General features: G+C 42.6%; 1 protein-coding gene and 1 long non-coding RNA gene across 5 annotated transcripts in view; both read left to right on the forward strand.

The window, feature by feature from the left end:
* LOC112222972 overlaps positions 1-22,411 on the forward strand; it is a 266,640-nt gene that overhangs the window by 169,159 nt on the left and 75,070 nt on the right. The window lies entirely within an intron of this gene.
* The window catches only part of LOC112265631 (signal-induced proliferation-associated 1-like protein 2), a 97,039-nt gene that overhangs the window by 48,515 nt on the left and 26,113 nt on the right, over positions 1-22,411 (forward strand). For all 4 annotated transcript variants that reach the window (XM_024443149.2, XM_024443156.2, XM_024443172.2 and 1 more), the window contains exons 7-11: positions 3,363-3,520; positions 10,246-10,825; positions 12,261-12,535; positions 16,038-16,253; positions 21,462-21,611. In XM_024443149.2, coding sequence (XP_024298917.1) covers positions 3,363-3,520; positions 10,246-10,825; positions 12,261-12,535; positions 16,038-16,253; positions 21,462-21,611 — 1,379 coding nt within the window. The remainder of the gene's footprint in view (positions 1-3,362; positions 3,521-10,245; positions 10,826-12,260; positions 12,536-16,037; positions 16,254-21,461; positions 21,612-22,411) is intronic.

Genomic DNA, 22,411 nt, shown 5'->3' on the forward strand with positions numbered 1-22,411 from the left:
GCGAGAGAAAAAAATTATGCTGCTCTGAAAAATGTATATTTTTCTCACTGACATCAATGACTAACTGCAACCCTTTTTTTATCATCATTATAGTGATCATTATCATGAAGATTCCTTATAGTTTCTACCCATTTACTACAACTGGTAGCTTTCCATGTTGATCCTTTAGTCACAATCTGCTCTCCAATATTAGAAATTGGCACTCATCATTTCGGAGTCGTGCATAATTTCCCCCAGTCAGTGACTTGTTAATTGGAAATGCTATTGCTGGAGATGTTGCCACGACAACAATTTCGCATGCACTCCTCAATTAAATTCTCCACTCTGCTTGGTGTCTGAATATGCCTGGGTGGGTCTTTCTATCTAGACCATAGCAACATGGTCTATAAATGAATTGTCATGTGCACCATGTTGATTCTATTTGCTTTGCAGTTGTAAGCAGGATTTTACTTAAAGCTCTTGGGAACAGCATTCAGATTAGAGATCAACCGATTTTGATTTCTTTTTTTACATGTATATACAGTGGGGCAAAAAAGTATTTAGTCAGCCACCAATTGTGCAAGTTCTCCCACTTAAAAATCCAGAAAATCACATTGTAGGATTTTTTATGAATTTATTTGTAAATTATGGTGGAAAATAAGTGTTTGGTCACCTAAAAACAAGCAAGATTTCTGGCTCTCACAGAACTGTAACTTCTTCTTTAAGAGGCTCCTCTGTCCTCCACTCGTTACCTGTATTAATGGCACCTGTTTGAACTTGTTATCAGTATAAAAGACACCTGTCCACAACCTCAAACAGTCACACTCCAAACTCTACTATGGCCAAGACCAAAGAGCTGTCAAAGGACACCAGAAACAAAATTGTAGACCTGCACCAGGCTGGGAAGACTGAATCTGCAATAGGTAAGCAGCTTGGTTTGAAGAAATCAACTGTGGGAGCAATTATTAGGAAATGGAAGACATACAAGACCACTGATAATCTCCCGAGATCTGGGGCTCCACGCAAGATCTCACCCCATGGGGTCAAAATGATCACATGAACGGTGAGCAAAAATCCCAGAACCACACGGGGGGACCTAGTGAATGACCTGCAGAGAGCTGGGACCAAAGTAACAAAGCCTACCATCAGTGACACACTACGCCGCCAGGGACTCAAATCCTGCAGTGCCAGACGTGTCCCCCTGCTTAAGCCAGTACATGTCCAGGCCCGTCTGAAGTTTGCTAGAGAGCATTTGGATGATCCAGAAGAAGATTGGGAGAATTTCATATGGTCAGATGAAACCAAAATATAACTTTTTGGTAAAAACTCAACTCATCATGTTTGGAGGACAAAGAATGCTGAGTTGCATCCAAACAACACCATACATACTGTGAAGCATGGAGGTGGAAACATCATGCTTTGGGGCTGTTTTTCTGCAAAGGGACCAAGACGACTGATCCGTGTAAAGGAAAGAATGAATGGGGCCATGTATCGTGAGATTTTGAGTGAAAACCTCCTTCCATCAGCAAGGGCATTGAAGATGAAACGTGGCTGGGTCTTTCAGCATGACAATGATCCCAAACACACCGCCCGGGCAACGAAGGAGTGGCTTCGTAAGAAGCATTTCAAGGTCCTGGAGTGGCCTAGCCAGTCTCCAGATCTCAACCCCATAGAAAATCTTTGGGGGGAGTTGAAAGTCCGTGTTGCCCAGCAACAGCCCCAAAACATCACTGCTCTAGAGGAGATCTGCATGGAGGAATGGGCCAAAATACCAGCAACAGTGTGAGAAAAACTTGTGAAGACTTACAGAAAACGTTTGACCTCTGTCATTGCCAACAAAGGGTATATAACAAAGTATTGAGATAAACGTTTGTTATTGAACAAATACTTATTTTCCACCATACTTTGCAAATAATAATTAAAAATCCTACAATGTGATTTTCTAGATTTTTTTTCTTCTCATTTTGTCTGTCATAGTTGAAGTGTACCTATGATGAAAATTACAGGCCTCATCATTTTAATTGGGAGAACTTGCACAATTGGTGGCTGACTAAATACTTTTTTGCCCCACTGTATATGACACAATTTCTCTAGTTAATATTGCCTGCTAACATGAATTTCTTTTAACTAAATATATAGGTTTCAAAAATATACTTCTGTGTATGGATTTTAAGAAAGGCATTGATGTTTATGGTTAGGTACATTCGTGCAACGATTGTGCTTTTTTCGTGAATGCACTTAAATCATCCCCAGTTTGCCGAAGTAGGCTGTGATTCGATGATAAATTAACAGGCACCACATTGATTATATGCAACGCAGGACAAGCTACCTAACCTTGTAATAGCATCAACCATGTGTAGGTAACTAGTGATTATTTGAAGAGTGATTGTTTTATATAAGATATGTTTCATGCTAGCTAGCAACTTACCTTGGCTCCTTGCTGCACTCATGTAACAGGTGGTTAAGCCTGCCGCGCAGTTTCCTCGTGGAATGCAATGTAATCGGCCATAATCGGCGTCCAAAAATGCTGATTACCGATTGTCATGAACTTGAAATCGGCCCTAATTAATCGGTCGACCTCTAATTCAATTCACAGTTTTTTTTAATTAATGGACTATTCTGGAGGTCTAAAATTCAGTTACAGCAATAAAGATTTTCGGCCATCTTTAAGCTGTGTCCCTCTGCAGAGTATGTCCAGGAATCAGGACTGACAAACTGCCCCGCGTTCATAGAAATCCACCTATACCGGGCCAGTGTCCTTTCTAAGCGTTAGGGAAATTAGAACGGGCCAAATGTCTTGTGCATCGCATGTGTCTTGGGCCTTGATTATCAGGATTTGAAGTTTCATTCCTCCCCTGGGATCCCATTTGATTTCTGAGATTAGCTGTAAGCCACCCCCCCCCCCCAAGGTCTGCAAAGGCTCTGCCACTACTTGAGCCCCTTGATCCGGCCTATTCCACCCCTCATCCCGTTTGTTTACCACCTACCCTACACCAAGGGACTTAACAGACATCAGGAGGCCATAGTCTGTTATCGCCCTGTTAGAAACCTCTGGACCCTAGCCACTGCCTTTAGCACTTCTGTTGATTGGCAAGGATATGAGAGGTGTAAGCAATATGACAGCATTATAGCTCCCACATGCCCTCTGATGGACTCCAAATAAACAGGTTTTACTGTCCTCCATATCCTTTCCTTGACCACTTAACAGCTTGACTCGTGATAAAGAATTGGATATATTTCTTTATCACGTACCATGTAGGTCTTTTTTAGGCCTTTTTGAGACCATTGAGACACTGTCATAGTCTCTCATGTACTGTAAGGGCATTTACTTTTCTGAATTCTAATGTGCTTTTTCTTTTCTGTTTCCTTTTCTTGCCATTTAGCTACTGAGGAAGAGACACATTGGAAATGACATTGTCACCGTCATCTTCCAGGAACCTGGTGCTCTTCCCTTCACTCCCCAAAACATTCGCTCGCACTTCCAGCACGTGTTCATCATCGTCAAAGTCCACAACCCTTGCACAGAAAATGTTTGCTACAGGTGAGCAAAGCAGACCGCCGATACTTCTAAAACATTTGGCGTGAGAGATGTATAGAGCTGGTTTAAATTAACTTGCATTTATTCAATCATTCATGTACCTAAGGGCCCAATTTCAATAAGGCTGGAATCCAATCATTACAAGAGTCAATCATTCAGAAGTGCCTCTTAATGATTGTCGAATCAAGTGTCAACTCCCTCCATTGCTAACGTTCAGTCCCTGGACAATTAATTAGACAAGCTTAGGGCGAGGATCTCCTTCCAGAGAGACATCAGGGACTGTAACATAGCTATGATTCTGTAAAAAAACACTATCTGTGGACATATTGTCCATGTCCATTTAGCCAGCAGGGTTCTCTGTCCATCGCACAGACAGGAAGAAAAAATTATTCAGGAAAAATAAAATAAGTTTCATGATTAACAACTGTGTGATTGTGGTAAAGTTCTCCCAATCAGGAATACCACATTACCTCCCAAAATAATTTTCTTCGGTCATCGTCACTACCGTGTATATTCCCACCCAAGTTGACACTCAGGGTACTACACTTTTCTATGTGCAACCTGGAAACCGCTTATTCTGAGGCCGCATTTATTGTAGCTGGGGACTTTAATAAAGGAAATCTGAGGAAAACGCAACAGAAATTCTATCAACACATCTCCTGTGATACATGCGCAACACGGACCGTGGATCATTGCTACTCTCCCTTTTTTTAGGCTATGCAAAACAGGAACAGGAAGCTCCTGTGGTATGGACTGCTCAATGTTGGTCTGACCAATTGAAATCTATGCTTCAAGTTTGTTTTTGATCACGCGGAACTGGAAATATTCTGGTTCGCCTCTGAGAACAGTATTTACTTACACACTGACTCTGAGAATGGGTTAATAAGGAAGTGCATAGAGGATGTTGTTCCCACTGTGACGATTAGAACTCGTCCAAACCAAAAACCATGGATTTATTGCAGCATTCACAAAACTGAAAGCGTGAACCTTCGCATTTAACCATGGCAAGGTGACTGGGAACATGGATGTGTACAAGCAGACGACCTCAGTAACACAATCAAGAGGCAAAACAACAGTACACAGTGGATTTGCATTAAACGGCTCAGACATGATCCATATGTGACATGGACACCAGACAATCACCGATTTATGAAGGGAAAACCAGACACGCCTCGCTCCTGGCCTCGCTCCTGGACGAGCTAAACACCATCACCTGCTTCGAGGAAAACTACATCGAGCCACCAACAATCACGGGGACTCTGCTTTCGTTCTCTGTGGCTGAAATGAGTAAGTCATTTAAGAGTGCTAACCCTTGCAAGACTGCAGGGCCACGCCCTCAAAGCATATTCAGACCAGCTGGCTGAAGTGTTTACGGACGTATTTCATCTCCATATCCCAGTCTGTTGTTCCCACTTGCATAAAGATGTCCACCATTGTTACTATACCAAAGAAAGTGAAGGTAAATTACTATCGCCCCTTGCACTCACTTCTGTCATCATTCTTTAAGAGGCTAGTTATGGATCATATAACCTCTACATTACCTGAATCCCAGACCCACTACAATTCACATATCGCTTCAACAGACCCCGGGTGATTGCCATTGCACTGCACCCTGCCCAATCCTACCTGAACAAGATAAATACCTACAGTACCAGTCAAAAGTTTGAACACATCTACTCATTCCAGGGTTTTTCTTTATTTTTACTATTTTCTACATTGTAGAATAATAGTGAAGATATCAAAACTTTGAAATAACACACATGGAATCATGTAGTAACCAAAAAGGTTTCAAAAATCGAAATATTTTTTTATATTTGAGAATCTTCAAGGTAGCAACCCTTTGCCTTGATGACAGCTTTGCACACTCTTGACATTGTCTCAACAAGCTTCATGATGTAGTCACCTGGAATGTGTTTCAATTAACAGGTGTGCCTTGTTAAAAGTTAATTTGTGGAATTTCTTTCCTTAATGCGTTTGAGCCAATTAGTTGAGTTGTGACAAGGTAGGGGAGTATACAGAAGATGGCCCTATTGTTGCCATATCATTACTTTAAAACAATGAGGTCAATCCGGAAAATCTTAAGAACTTTGAACGTTTCTTCAAGTGCAGTCGCAAAAACCACCAAGCGCTATGATGAAGCTGGCTCTCATGACGACCGCCACAGGAAAGGAAGACCCAGCGTTACCCCTGCTGCAGAGGATAAGTTCATTAGAGTTTGCAGCCCAAATAAATGCATCAGAGTTCAAGTAGCAGACACATATCAACATCAACTGTTCAGAGGAGACTGTGTGAATCAGGCCTTCATGGTCGAAATGCTGCAAAGAATCCACTACTAAAGGACACCAATAAGAGACTTGCTTGGGCCAAGAAAGACGACTTTTGAAGAATCTTAAATATATTTTGATTCGTTTAACGCCTTTTTTGGCTACTACATGATTCCATGTGTTATTTCATAGTTTTGATGTCTTCACTATTATTCTAATAGTAAAAATAAAGGGAAACCCTTGAATAAGTTGGTGTGTCCAAACTTTTGACTGGTACTGTATGTAAGAATACTGTTCATCAATTACAGCTCAGGGCCCAGGGTCTGAACCCTTCCCTGTGCAACTCGGTCCTGGACTTCTTGACGGGCCGACCCCAAGTGGTAAGGGTAGGCAACAACACCTCTGCCACACTGATCTTCAACACAGGGGCTTCACAGGATTGTGTGCTCAGCCCAAGGACCTCAGCCACCCGGGCCACAGCCTGTTCACCCCACTACCATCTTGAAGGCAACTGGGCCCAAGAAACTGAGAAACAGCTTCTATATCCAGGCCTCAGTTCCCTGCCCTGAACCTTATTCACTGTTCTAGTCGGCTACCATGCGGTACTCTACCCTGCGCCTTAGACTGCTGCCCTATGTACATAGTCATTGAACACTAGTCACTTTAATAATGTTTACATACTGTTTAACCACTTTATATTTATAGCGCATTCGGAAAGTATTCAGACCCCTTGACTTTTCCCACATTTTGTTAAGTTACAACCTTATTCTAAAATTGATCAAATTAAATGTTTTCCTCATCAATCTACACACAATAACCCATAATGACAAAGCGAAAACAGGTTTTTAGGAATCTTTGCAAATTAACTAAATGAAAAACAGATGCCTTATTTATGTAAGTATTCAGACCCTTTGCTATGAGATACAAAATTGAGCTCAGGTACACCCTGTTTCCATTGATCATCCTTGATGTTTCTACAACTTGATTGGAGTCCACCTGTGGCAAATTCAATTGATTGACCATGATTTGGAGAAGGTGCACACCTGTCTGTATAAGGTCCCACAGTTGATAGTGCAAGTCAGAGCAAAAAAACAACCAATGAAGCTGAAGAAATTGCCCGTAGAGCTCCAAGACAGGACTGTGTCGAGGTACATATCTGGGGAAGGGTACCAAAAGAAATTCTGCAGCATTGAAGGTCCCCAAGAACAATGCCCTCCATCATTCTTAAACAGAAGAAGTTTGGAACCACCAAGACTCTTCCTAGAGCTGGCTGCCCAGCCAAACTGAGTAATTGGGGGAGAAAGGCCTTGGTCAGGGAGGTGACCAAGAACCCGATGGTCACTCTGACAGAGCTCCAGAGATCCTCTGTGGGGATGGGAGAACTGGTAGAGTGGCCAGATGGAAGCCACTCCTCAGTAAAAGGCGCACAACAGCCCACTTTGAGTTTGCCAAAAAGGCACCTAAATGAGAAACCTAAATGAGAAACTATTCACGTCTGGAGGAAACCTGGTACCATCCCTTCAGTGAAGCATGGTGGTGGCAGCATCATGCTGTGGAGAGGTTTTCAGCGGCAGGGACTGGGAGACTAGTCAGGATTGAGGGAAAGATGAATGATGCAAACTACAGAGAGAGCCTTGATGAAAACCTGCTCCGGAGTGCTCAGGACCTCAGACTGGGGGCTAAGATTCACCTCCCAACAGGACAATGACCCTAAGCACACAGCTAAGAAAATGCAGGAGTGGCTTCAGGACAAGTCTCAATGTCCTTGAGTGACCCAGCCAGAGCCAGGACTTGAACATGATCGAACATCTCTGGAATGACCTGAAAATAGCTGTGCAGCGATGCTCCCCATCCAACCTAACGAGCTTGAGAGTATCTGCAGAGAAGAATGGGATAAACTATCCAAATACAGGTGTGCAAAGCTTGTAGCTTCAAACCCAAGACTTGAAGCTGTAATTGCAGAAAAAGAGAAAAGGGTCTGAATACCTATGTAAATATAATATTAACGTTTTTTTACTTTTAATAAATAAAAATGTCAACCTGTTTTTGCTCTGTCATTATGGGGTATTATGTGTAGATTGATGAGTGAAAAATAAGGCTGTAATGTAACAAAATGGAAAAAGTCAAGGGGTCTGAAAATACTTTCCGAATTCACTTTGTATACTGAATTCTAGTCATGGCTCAACCTGTATAACTACTGCTGTACAATACTGTCTGTACTGCCTTTTACATATCATTATATGTATGTGTGTACAGTGGGGCAAAAAAGTATTTAGTCAGCCACCAATTGTGCAAGTTCTCGCGCTTAAAAAGATGAGAGGCCTGTAATTTTCATCATAGGTACACTTCAACTATGACAGACAAAATGAGGAAAAAAAATCCAGAAAATCACATTATGATTTTTTAAATTAATTTATTTGCAAATTATGGTGGAAAATAAGTATTTGGTCATCTACAAACAAGCAGGATTTATGGCTCTCACAGACCTGTAACTTCTTCTTTAAGAGGCTCCTCTGTCCTCCACTCGTTACCTGTATTAATGGCACCTGTTTGAACTTGTAATCAGTATAAAAGACACCTGTCCACAACCTCAAACAGTCACACTCCAAACTCCACTATGGCCAAGACCAAAGAGGTGTCAAAGGACACCAGAAACAAAATTGTAGACCTGCACCAGGCTGGGAAGACTGAATCTGCAATAGGTAAGCAGCTTGGTTTGAAGAAATCAACTGTGGGAGCAATTATTAGGAAATGGAAGACATACAAGACTATTGATAATCTCCCTCGATCTGGGGCTCCACGCAAGATCTCACCCCGTGGGTCAAAATGATCACAAGAACGGTGAGCAAAAATCCCAGAACCACACGGGGGGATCTAGTGAATGACCTGCAGAGAGCTGGGACCAAAGTAACAAAGCCTACCATCAGTAACACAATACGCCGCCAGGGACTCAAATCCTGCAGTGCCAGACGTGTCCCCCTGCTTAAGCCAGTACATGTCCAGGCCCCTCTGAAGTTTGCTGGAGAGCATTTGGATGATCCAGAAGAAGATTGGGAGAATGTCATATGGTCAGATGAAACCAAAATAGAACTTTTTGGTAAAAACTCAACTCGTCATGTTTGGAGGACAAAGAATGCTGAGTTGCATCCAAAGAACACCATACCTACTGTGAAGCAGTAAAGTGACCAGGTCGACTGATCCCTGTAAAGGAAAGAATGAATGGGGCCATGTATCGTGAGATTTTGAGTGAAAACCTCCTTTCATCAGCAAGGGCATTGAAGATGAAATGTGGCTGGGTCTTTCAGCATGACAATGATCCCAAACACACCGCCCGGGCAATGAAGGAGTGGCTTCGTAAGAAGCATTTCAAGGTCCTGGAGTGGCCTAGCCAGTCTCCAGATCTCAACCCCATAGAAAATCTTTGGAGGGAGTTGAAAGTCCGTGTTGCCCAGCAACAGCCCCAAAACATCACTGCTCTAGAGGAGATCTGCATGGAGGAATGGGCCAAAATACCAGCAACAGTGTGTGAACCTTGTGAAGACTTACAGAAAACGTTTGACCTCTGTCATTGCCAACAAAGGGTATACAACAAAGTTTTGAAATAAACTTTTGTTATTGACCAAATACTTATTTTCCACCATAATTTGCAAATAAATTAATTAAAAATCCTACAATGTGATTTTCTAGATTTATTTTCTCTCATTTTGTCTGTCATAGTTGAAATGTACCTATGATGAAATTTATAGGCCTCTGTCATCTTTTTAAGTGGGAGAACTTGCACAATTGGTGGCTGACAATACTTTTTTGCCCCACTTTATATATATTCCTGTCTCTTGACATTGCTAGTTTTTTTCTTGATTGTGTATTTTACGATTTTTAATTTACTAGCTATTACTGCACTGTTGGAGCTAGAAACACAAGCATTTTGCTGCACCTGTGATAAATCAAAACAGATTTGGAGATGTTAATTTTGATTAGGATATGTTGCTGTCCAATTCAAAGAAACTACTGAAATTCCACTACAATGATTTCCGGCCCTTACTGTTAGCGGACCTGAGTCTTGAATCAGAATTCTGATCATACAGAAACACCAGTTGCTTGTCAAGTTGCTTGTCATTACCTACACCACTGTGAGAGTTGAAAGGACCTCTATTTGTTTAAACTGATACCACACCTCTATTCATAATAGAGCATTATAAAAATATGCTAGTGTAGTCCATTATATTCACGCAATATGACGTACAGTTGGTCGTGAAACCACTTGTTCTGCTCTTGTAATTTCGGATTAGCAGAACAACAGTTTGGAACCTTTCCATTTCCAGGGAGTGGCCGTCATGGCTGTAATTCAAAATCCCCCAACAGATCTCTCTCAAATGTATTGTTATGACCTATTTGTGTTACTTAGAAAAGATTATGATGCAAAATGACAGAGTGATTAAAATGGCTGTTTTTCTTTGTTTTTAGTGTGGCGGTCACCAGATCTAAAGACGTGCCCGCCTTCGGTCCTCCTATCCCCCAGGGGGTGTTCTTCCCAAAGTCGGCCATGTTCCGGGACTTCCTCCTGGCCAAGATGATGAACGGCGAGAATGCAGTGCATAAGTCGGACAAGTTCCGCGCCATGGCTATGCGCACGCGCCAAGAGTACCTGAAGGATTTGGCCGAGAACTTTGTAAGCGCCACCCCCGTGGACTCTTCGGCCGCCAAGTTCAGCTTCATCTCGTTGGGTGTCAAGAAGAAGGAGCGCAGCCGACCCCGACGCAACGCCCACCTCCAAAGCTACGGGGCGGTCACTTGGGCCGTGGTGGCCCGGGACTTTGGCCAGTCAGCAGACATTGGCTGCTTGCTGGCCGTCTCCAATGAGTTTGTGGTGCTGATCGAAGAGGCGTCCAAGGAGGTGGTGTTCAACTGCTACTGCCGCGACGTCCTCGGTTGGAGCTCAACATCCGGGAGCTTCCGGCTTTTCTACGAGCGAGGCGAGTGTGTGGTGTTCTCCACGCAGGAAGGATGCTGGGACGACGTCCGGGAGATCATGCAGAGGTTGGAGGTAAGAAGGTTGTGTGGGAGGCTAAAAGACAACATAATTCAGTGCTACACATCCTGTACACAGATTAAGCCTAATCCTGGACTAAAAAGCATTTTCAATTAAGATTTTCCATTGAGAATGCTTTTCAGTCAAGGCTTAATTTGTGTCCAGGAAACCACGCCTCAATGTTTAAACCAGGGGTTGTCAATCGGACCCACAAGGAACATATCTGATTCAACTTCTCCAAGTATTTACTGAAGACTAGGTTTAGTTGATCACTTGGTTTTGTTACTGGCCCAGAGAAGATTGGCCACCTCTGCCTGAGACATAAGTATCATAAGACACTTGTACCTCAGTATTTGGCTGCGTTTTGACAGGCATCCCAATTCAGATTTTTTTCTTCTCCTAACTAATTGGTATTTTGACCAGTCAGATCAGCCCTGTAAAAGATCTGATGTGAAAAGATCTTGTTAAGCTAAATAGTTTACTATGGGTGAACACTGCAGTGAGGTGATTACTCAAGTCCTGGGAGCCAGCCCAAGTCACAGCAGATTAGTCAGCAGGTCAGCAGATGTCCCCCATTTATACCGCCACTTTACCTCAGCCTCACAACAATATGTTTGTTGTTAAAAGTTACTGTTCTTGAATCACTGGTGGTAATTAAGGCCTGCCGGGGCATTTACTTTCCTCCTGCTTTTTTCCCACGAATTGATTGAGTCATTTGATTAATAATTGTATTATTTAGGGGGAGACGAGAGGTCTTATGGGGTCGGGTGTCCCTGAGCTCTCTGTCCCAAGCCCTTCTAATTTCGGTTAAATGGGATTATCCAAAGGTGTCTAAAGCCTCTGCTAGGGTTGTCACAATACCATTCACCTCAGATGCCCAGGCTTTAAGATGGTAAAACGGGGTGAAGAACTGGGGAGTCTGGATGAAAAATAGTGACACGTTGCCACTCCAAACAGAGCTGGTGTCTTTTAACCTTTTGTTTCGTGACGACCCTAATCTTTGCAGAGTTTGACATTGTGAGATTGGCTGGTTTATTCTGAAATTATCTAGGTATTTCTCCTATTGTTGGCAAACTTTTTTTGTCAAATCCCGCAACTGTTTCCTGCACTTCAAGAGGTCAGCTCAGGCCACGTTTGGACTATATTTTGTTTTTGTTGCCAAGTTTGATTGAATGGAGCCCTTAGTCTTTTCAACCAACTTTATGATGGAAAGGGATAATAATTTAAGTTCTCATCAGCTTCAGTGCTGTTTAGGTTTTGTATATGTGTGGATTAGGTCAAACCACAACCTCACGGAGAGGTAGTAAATAGCAACTTTAACTGGGGTAAATGTTGGCATTATAAGGTAATGCTCATAACTTTTCAAAGCAGTTGCCAACATGGATAAACCCTAATAAAGCCATTAGATCAAAGTAGGCTGAAATTTACTCTCTTGGTCATGTTGCCCTAGATTGTCACCCGGGGCTGCGAGACAGTGGAGATGACCCTCAGGCGGAACGGTTTGGGCCAGCTGGGATTCCACGTCAACTTCGAGGGTGTGGTGGCAGACGTGGAGCCCTTTGGCTTCGCCTGGCAGGTGGGTCTCCGTCCGGGCAGTCGGCTGATGGAGATCTGCAAGGTGGCGGTGGCCACACTGTCCCACGAGCAGATGATCGACCTGCTGCGCACGTCCAACACGGTCAGTGTGGTCATCGTCCAGCCCCATGAGGACGGCACACCCAGGAGGTAGCTTAACCACCACTTCCTCCTTCTTTGTACTTAACTAAGCTAAATAGCTCTTACAAAAACATCTGTCCCAAGCGTTGTTTTATTCTTTCACTGAACAAAAATGTAAACTCTAAAATGCAACCATTTCAACGATTTTACTGTGTAACAGTTCATATAAGGAAATCGGTCAATTGAAATAAATTCACTAGGCCCTAATGTATGGATTTCACATGACTAGGCACGGGCGCAGCTATGGGTAGGCATGGGACTTGGGAACCTGGCCCAGCCAGAGTTTTTCCCCACAAAAGGGCTTTATTACAGACATAAATGCTCCTTCGTTTCATCAGCTGTCAGAGTGGCTGGTCTCAAACAATCCCGCAGGTAAAGAAGTTGGATGTGGTGGTCCTGGACTAGTGTGATTATACGTGTTCTGTGATTGTGAGGCAACAGCTCTGGTGGACATTCCTACAGTCATCATTCCAATTGTACACTCCCTCAACTTGAGACATCTGTGGCATTGTGTTGTGTGACAGAACTGCACATTTTTAGAGTGGCCTTTTATTGTCCCCAGCACAAGGTGCACCTGTGTAATGATCATGCTGTTTAATCAGCTTCTTGACATGCCACATCTGTCAAGTGGATGGATTATCTTGGCAAAGGAGAAATGCTCACTAACAGGGATGTAAATTAGGAATGCACAATATATTGGTGAGCATATCTGAATCGGCCGATATTAGCTAAAAATGCCAACATCGGTGTTAAGCTAGACATCAAGCCAATGTGCAAAACCGATGTCAAAGCTGAAGTGCATACGTATATAACGTAAGTAGGTGACGTAATGACGCCACGAAAATACAGCGCTACACAGAACAAAAGCAGAAAAATACTAAGTGCACACTTCCAACAACTAAACAAGTTCAAGTTGAGCAGTCATTTGAAAGAGTAAGAAAATTTCAGCGAGACAACTCAAAGGCGAAATCCATTAAAGCCAAGATAATGGATCTCATTATACTACTTGCTATGGATGTCACAATTGACATTTGGACCAGCGATGTCAGTCCCATGAGCATGCTGAGTCTGACAGCACAATGGGCCAACCAGGATGTCGTACTGTGGAAAGCTGTATTGCATGTTCAAGAATGTGCTGGTTCTCATACCGCTGCTGCCATTTCAATGGCATTTGAGAACATGTTTGAAACTTGGAAACATGAACAAACTCGTAGCGCCACTCGAGAAATAAGCTCAACTGTGTTTGCAGCAGACATGATACCCTCTGTCATAGCATTGAAACGCCTGCTCAACAAAACTTCGGGGTCAAAACGTACAAAAGTACTCGAGGCTGTGAATAAGCGATTCAGTGGTATTCTCTCTGAGCTTATTTACTGTGTCGCAACCATGTTCAATGCTATGTACAAGGACCGCTACTTCGATGCAGACATGAAACAGGGTTTACGTGAAATGTTACATACACAGCTGGACAAGATAGAAATGGACACAGTGACTTTGCCCACTGAGGAAGAGATCATGGATGGACAGAGAGCTGAAACTTCACTGCTTGACATGTATGATGAAATCCTGGTTGAGAATGAAACGACTGAACAAATGTACAATGAAACAGCACAGCAAGTAAGTGAAATAAATAGGTTTGGATTATGTTTTACTGGTAATGGGGACATACTTAAATTCCACCAAAATAACTTTTTGGTATGTGTGTCTGTGTGCAACCTTTTATTTAAAGTCCGTTAAGAAAAATTATTATTTACAATGACAGCCTACCCCGGCCAAACCCAGATGACGCTGGGCCAATTATGGCCCGCCCTATGGGGCTCCCAATCACGGCCGGATGTGATACAGACTGGATTCGAACCAGGGACTGTAGTGACGCCTCTTGCACTGAGATGCAGTGTCGTAGACCGCTGCGTGTGTGTGTGTGTGTGTGTGTGTGTGTAACTATTTAACTCTACTAGAATGTATAAAAGGCCGCAAAAGGACATGTCGGGACATGTTAGCCGTCGCATCAATCAAGTTATGATGGCACTGCCGTACTCAGTGTTCAGGTCACCTATTGAGCACGTTTGGGATGCTCTGGATCGATGTATATGACAGCTTGTTCCAGTTCCTGCCAATATCCAGCAACTTCGCACAGCCATTGAAGAGGAGTGGGACCGCATTCCACAGGCCACAATCAACAGCATGATCAACTCTGTGAAGGAGATGTTGCACTGCATGATGCAAACTCATCAGATACTGACTGGTTTTCTGATCCACGCACCTACCTTTTTTTTAAGGTACCTTTGACCAACAGATTCATATCTGTATTCCCAGTCATGTGAAATCCATAGATTAGGGCATAATGAATTTATTTATTTACAGTTGACCGATTTGTATTATTTTTTTTTCTTTATATGAACTGTAACTCTGTAAAATCTTTGACATTGTTGCATTTGTATTTTTGTTCAGTGTACGTAGCGCATTACTTTTGTCAAGAGCCCTATGGACCTGTGCCATTTGAGACTGGGCCAACATGTATGAATCAAGACCGGGTTTTCGTGCTGTGCCATTTTTTGGGGGGACATTCCAAGGTAGTCGTTGGGTTGGTTGGTGAACTGTTGTGTTAAGAACTTGAGACTTGCCAAATCATGTTTTAACAGGAATCAAGCAGGGTGAAAGAGAACATTATCCATAGGAACATTTCTGGGATCTTTTATTTTAGCTCATGAAACATGGGACCAACACTTTACATGTTGTGTTTATATTTTTGTTCAGAATAGGAAAATAGGATGCATTTTGGGACCCAGACTTTTGGGACTTGGCTAGTTCAAAGCTAATGATCTCTGTAGTCATGACCTAATGGGCTTGTTAAATTAATCAATGTTGTCTATTAATGTTGTGTTTTGTGTGGACCCCTGGAAGAGGAGCTGCGTCTTTGGCAACCGCTAACAGGGATCCAAATAAAATACTAATACCACTGTTATTGATCAATCGGCTGTTATCAATGTTATCAATCGGCCACAGGCCTAGTCAATGCAGCTCATATCCATCAGCAAATGTTTAACATATTTAACTGTAGCAAAGGAGTAAATTGGGATGAAGTTGGACACAAGTTAGCAGCGACTGGTCCCAAATGCAATGGGAGATTGCACTCAGAATATTGGGTAAATACTGTATTCTGACGTTTAAATCAAGCAAGAAAGAGGTGGAACGAGGCTCTACCAGTTTGGAAATGGACGTATCAATTAGTGAGGTTTGTGGAAAAATGTAACGGGCATTGAAAAATCTCAAAAAACCTAACTCTTAAAATGCAGTCCATCTGCCAAATCTCAACTTAAATCTCCCCTTGACTTACAGTATAACATATTTGGCAAGTAAGAGGATTCACACTTTTTACATTAGATGCACTTAATAACACGGTAACAACACCAACTCATACTCTTACAGTATAATTTTAGTACATGTACTTCACTGTTTTAAGATTGTAAGACGCTGAATTGCTAATGTGTCTTTTGATTTATTCTATCAGGAGCTGCTCGGAGATGTACCGCGTCCCCGTGGTGGAGTACAAGACCACCACGGCTGCCGGCTGGCACCGCGTCTCGACCGCCCCAGGTGGCGGCCCGTCCATGTCCCGGGCCTCACCCACACAGGGTCCCAGCCCCGGGCATCAGATGTTCCACTACGCCCAGGGGGCCATCTCCCGCAGCACCTCCTTCGACAGGAAGCAACAGGACGGGACCAGGTACACCTCAGCACCCACCTCCATCTTCATTGACTCATAGTTCCAAGTTCAAACGCCCTAGATCAGAGGTACTCAAATTTGAGCCTGGAGGGCCAAAGTGCTGCCGGTTTTCTTTTCGAACAGGGTAAACTCATTGTCACTGGTTGGTTAGAGATTCCACTCACAAGCACTGTCTTCATCAGTCCCTGCTTATCAGAAGAATTTACATCAGCAGTACTTGGAGACCAGATTTGAGTATCCCTGCCTTTGACACTCATAATCATGCTCAAAGTTTGTCACCAAGGGAAACTTGAGGTACACTACCTTTCAACAGTTTTGGGTCACTTAGAAATGTCCTTGTTTTTTGAAAGAAAAGAAAATGTTTTGTCCATTTAAAACAGTGTAGACATTGTCAATGTCGTAAATGACTATTGTAGCTGGAAACGGCTGATTTTTAATGGCATATCTACATAGGCGTACAGAGGCCCATTATCAGCAACCATCACTTCTGGCCTTCTAGGCAGAGTTGCAAAGAAAAAGCCATATCTCAGACTGGCCAATAAAAAGAAAATATTAAGCTGGGCAAAAGAACACAGACACTGGACAGAGGAACTCTGCCTAGAAGGCCAGCATCCCGGAGTCACCTCCTCACTGTTGATGTTGAGACTGGTATTTTGCGGGTACTATTTAATGAAGCTGCCAGTTGAGGTCTTGTGAGGCATCTGTTTCTCAAACTAGACACACTAATGTACTTGTCCTCTTGCTCAGTTGTGCACCGGGGCCTCCCACTCCTCTTTATATTCTGGTTAGGGCCAGTTTGCACTGTTCTGTGAAGGGAGTAGTACACAACGATGTACGAGATCTTCAGTTTCTTGACAATTTCTCGCATGGGATAGCTTTCATTTCTCAGAGCAAGAATAGTCTGACGAGTTTCAGAAGAAAGTACTTTGTTTCTGGCCATTTTGACTCTGTAATCGAACCCACAAATGCTGATGTTCCAGATACTCAACTAGTCTAAAGAAGGCCGGTTTTATTGCTTCTCTAATTAGAACAGCAGTTTTCAGCTGTGCTAACATAATTGTAAAAGGGTTTTCTATTGATCAATTGGCCTTTTAAAATGATAAACTTGGATTAGCTAACACAACGTGCCATTGGAACACAGGAGTGATGGTTGCTGATAATGGGCCTCTGTACGCCTATGTAGATATTCCATAAAAAATGTGCCGTATCCAGCTACAATAGCCATTTACAACATTAACAATGTTTACACTGTATTTCTGATCAAGTTGATGTTATTTTAATGGACAAAAAAATGCTTCTCTTTCCAAAACAAGGACATTTCTAAGTGACCCCAAACTTTTGAATGGAGGACCTTTACTAATAATTGAATAGGACCTATTGCTGACCTGTTTTTGTTAGTGAAATTGTATAATTTTCCCGACGAACACAATGGCACTTCTATCCTTAGTATCACTGACACTGCACGACATTAGCATAGGCCGTGCATAATGAGGTCAAGGTTTTTGTAATGTGATTAGCATAAAATTAAGTGGCAAATACATGACTGGGAAACTGAGACTGCTCTGACGGGAAGAAAAACAAGATGGCAGAAGGGGCATGTTCATTAGGGAAAGCAACTGAGTGTTTTACAACGATTTGCAATGGAAAACAGGAATGGGGTTTGTTATTTGACAAGTCTAGGTAAACCATCCCTGTTTGTCAGTTTTCTACTGTTGATCCCTAATAAACTCGACCCAGCTCTAATTCCAACTAACATGCTGTAGCTACTATACTTAAAGCAGTGTTTCTCACAGCCATTGCATCAGTTGGTGTTTGCAAACAGTGAGTACCAGAACTAGAAAAAAAACAACTGAATCAATGCTGAATGTAGATGATAAGCACTCTTTGGCACTTGATATGATACTAACAGAAAAACAAACAGAAGAGACTTGAGGGTTTTCCTCGTTTTTGGCCATATGTTTGGTGTTGTTTTATGGAGTGATTTTAGTGGCAACAGAATGTTTATCAGAATTTGTATCATGAAATGTTTAATTTTGTTGGCACCAATGTCACTCCATAAGCATCTACTTTTTCACTCTGTCTATAAGGATTGTGGATCGACCTCCCGTGTTGTGCCCCTGTTACTGAACTTGGCACACAGCATGGAAGGTGGTGAGGGGTTGAGGGCGGGGGGCTGTTGTGGGGTTCGCTAGCAGGGCGTCAAGGCATGTGAATGTTTTTATTGAGCTCCTGAGTGTTGAGGCTCTTGTTTGCAGCCCTGCACTGCCTCTCTGCTGTGGTCTATCCCCGATTGTTGCGCGCGCGCACACACACACACACACACACAGCGACAGTAAGGCTACCTCAGCACTGGTCTTTTGGGCAGTGTTGCATTACATGTCAGCTATGCAAGGGTGCATCAGGTTGAACACGAGTGTGTTGCCATGCGTATGTGTGGTGTTTCACATAATCAGTGTGTGTATATCCTTTTACAACTGTGCGTGTGCATGCAAGCGTACCGGTATGTGTGTGTATATGTGGGAGTAGTGCATTTTTGTGGGATGAGTTTGACCTTTTGTCAAAAGAAAAGCACAGCCTATTGGCTGTTATTTTTCCTTATCGTGGTGGAAAATTGAGATGAAGTGATTCCCTTCTAGTCAATGGTTTCACAGGAATGATTCTGGCATAGATTGTCCTCTCAGGAGTGAAAACTCTATTTTCAGATTGGAGTGTCCTTCAAAATGTCTGTATGAAAGACTTTACAAGTCTACACTGAGTGTACAAAAATATTGTGAACACCTGCTCTTTCCATGACATGGCCTGACCAGGTGAAAGGTATGTTCCCTTATTGACACTCCTGTGTGAAGCATTGGAGTCAACATGGGCGAGCATCCCTGTGGAACGCTTTCAACACCTTGTAGAGTCCATGCCCCGAAGAATTGAGGCTGCTCTGACGGAAGGGGGGGAGGGGGTCAACTCAATATCAGGTGTTCTTAATGTTTTGCTCAGTCGGTGTATATTATAGACCTGTTTTCAACCATATAAACTGTTCTTATCAGACACGTCGCTCTCTTGGAGACATGGGCATTTCATATGGTAATTGTATACTTTTAAAGCAAAATAGGTTGAGTGCTTCGCTACAAACTCTTCTGGTGTCTGATATTTCTCTCATTAAACTTAAGATGTCAGGAGTTAAGATGTCAACCCTGCTTTGGCACCAAATGATGCATTTATTTCTCCTTTATTTTAACAGGGATTCATACTGAAACCATGATCTCTTTTACAGATGAGACCCTGAATTACATAAATTCCAGAAAATACCCACATCAAAATGTAAATACAAAATGCAAACAGAAAGAAAAACACGGTCATAAAAAAAAAACACTTTCATCAGTAATGAGGTCCTCAATCAGCTTTCTGGATTGCCCTAGAGGCACCAGAACATCACATTTAAGAACATTTTAACGATTGTTCCACAAAATAAGGTGCAAGAAAACTATAAAAGCAGAGTTGCCTAACTCTGTATAGACCAAAGGAATTTCCAGAGTTCGCCATCCCTGAGACCGGGTGTCTAAAGTTTAGTAATGATGTTAGGTACAGTGGGACTTTATGTAAAAGGGCTTTATAAATGAGAACGTAGCAATGTATCAACCTACGTGACATCAGAGGGCCAACCAACTTTCTGGTAGAGAATGCAGGGATGAGTACGAAAGTTGTCGGCCATAATAAAGCGCAGTGTGCTTTGATAAACTCCATCTAAGGCTTTAGTGAACCTAAAGTCCTGACCCACTAGTCATTGTCCTTTTTATTTGGGTTTTTAGTTAGCGCTTGTGAGCTACACTTAGGTGGGGGTAGCTTTTAGAACAAAGTTCGAATTTTCATTTGTCACTGAAATTTCTTGAAAATCAAACCATAATGAGTAACAAAATTAAAATGACCACGTATTTCCAAGACACTAGCCTTCTCAGTCTACTTTTCGGACCAGACCAGTTGATATAGTAACATATTGGTTCTTATTAAGCGTACCGGGAGTCACCACACCATTACCAGCAGGAAATATGAAAACCGGTTTCTGGGTTATGATTCATGTAACATTACATTTCTCGCACCCTTTTACCATACCATATTTGTCATATGTGACACTTTGTCTGGGTTCTACAGAAAAAAACAGACGTGATAGACTCTGAGGTAGTACAATGGAACCATTAAGGTGACATGTTTTCCTAAGGGAAACGACACGGAGACACTGCATATGTTTGTGTGGGGGTTGTTTGAATTCAAACACTTTGTGGCTTCCACTCCTAGTTGGAGCTTCGCCAGCTAATTAAGAGGGGGTGGGACTCAATTTGCAGCTGCCAACGCCTTGCGAAGCAGGCCTGCTCCAAAGCTGCTGAATATGCAAGATTATCCTCCCTTTCACACCACCTCATCCCTTCCTCCCTGCCCTACAATATATACCCTCTATTATGCTCGCTTACCCATTGCACATTTACGATCCCATCTCAGCTTTTCCATATGATCTGGGATTCTGTGTTTTTTTCGAGGGCTCAGCGTTCCTCCCGGGCCGGCGGGAGAGTCGAGTTTCACGAGTCGGAGGCTCAAGCATCTCCCACTCGCACGGAGGCTTGGAACAGTCTGTTCAGGCTAAGAATAACGCCTGGCCTAACTGCGTACTTACGCTATGTTCCCCTAGTATTTCCCCAAACACTCTTCATAAATGGATGGGATTCTAGTAGTCCAGTTACTATTTATCGTCACTGTCTAATGGTTGACCTACAATTTGTATTGTCAGTATCGAATAATACAAAATAAAACATCTTATCTACACTCTGTAATTTGACCTTTGGCACAATGCACATGATGATACACAAAGCAAACAAACAAACATCAGGGGCACGTGTATCATATGTCCAGACTAGGCGATGAGTTGTAATGACACGCCTGACATTGTCACGAAGGCTCTTTGAGAATAACATGAGTGATAACATGGTCGTTTAGCAGATGTGTTTATCCAAAGTGACCCACCCAGTGGGCAATTTAGTTTTGTCTGCTAGGTACAGTCAAAGTGTTCCCTTAGACCTGGAGTGTGTGGCCCTTTTGAGAATCCAACTAACAACGAACCCTTTCCATTCAACAGGGCCATTGAAGCTGTAGCCTACAGGTGGGGCACTTTGGCGGTCGAGGCCCGTTTGGTTAAACGTCCCCTAAACGTTATTTTGTGGTTTTCAGGGTACTGCAGGAATATGAGATATCCCCTACGGCCTCCTGTAGCAGTCGGGAACCTGGACAACTGTACTGCAGCTCCCCCAGCAACCAGTCCACGTCCAGTGACCCCGGACCCTGTGGCACCTGGTCCCAGAAGGCTGGATACATTAACGGGTAAGTGCATTAGGGCACAGCGCTGCGATGCACATTTTATGACCGCTGTGGTGTATATTTTAGGACCACTATGGTGTATATTTTAGGACCACTATGGTGTACATTTTAAGACACTCAACCTCATGCCTCGACACTCGATGGAGAGTTACATACACAGCAGACTGGGTTTGAATACAATAATATTAAAATACTGTATCTGCGCTTGATTGAGCTTGTCTGGGGCAATGGAGCCGATGGAATAGTGCCAAAAGTAGAAACCCCGCCCAAGTTTATTAGATGTTTACGTTCCTCAAAATAATCAAGTCCATGTTTGATGGCATCTGTTGGAGAAATCTACAGACCCCAGGCACAAATGAATAGGACAGATGGCTGTCATCTAATAAGGTGCTTTTCTTTGCTCCTAGATTAGATCAACTTTCATTTGGTAATGTGCTTAAAAAGACAAAGAGCATAATACATAGAAACGCAGCATAATGCACAATTAAAATGCATATGAAAAGTGCAACAGTCTACATATTTACACTCCTATCAACCCTCTTAAACCAGACTATCCCCACATGTGCATAGATGGCACATAATCTATACAGAAAGAGGACCATAATAATAATAATACTATGGTCATTTAGCATTTTCATCCAAAGCGATTTTCATAACTGTTCAGCATTCACAATGACCAATAGTGTATATGTTTCAATCCCATTTATTTTAAAACCACTTTTTACCTCTGCCATTGTCACAAAGTGCTTTACATATATTCAGCATAGTGTATATATTCAATACAGTGACCCATATATTCAGTA

This window comes from Oncorhynchus tshawytscha, linkage group LG02 (genome assembly GCF_018296145.1).
Source record: "Oncorhynchus tshawytscha isolate Ot180627B linkage group LG02, Otsh_v2.0, whole genome shotgun sequence".
Lineage (NCBI taxonomy): Eukaryota > Metazoa > Chordata > Actinopteri > Salmoniformes > Salmonidae > Oncorhynchus > Oncorhynchus tshawytscha.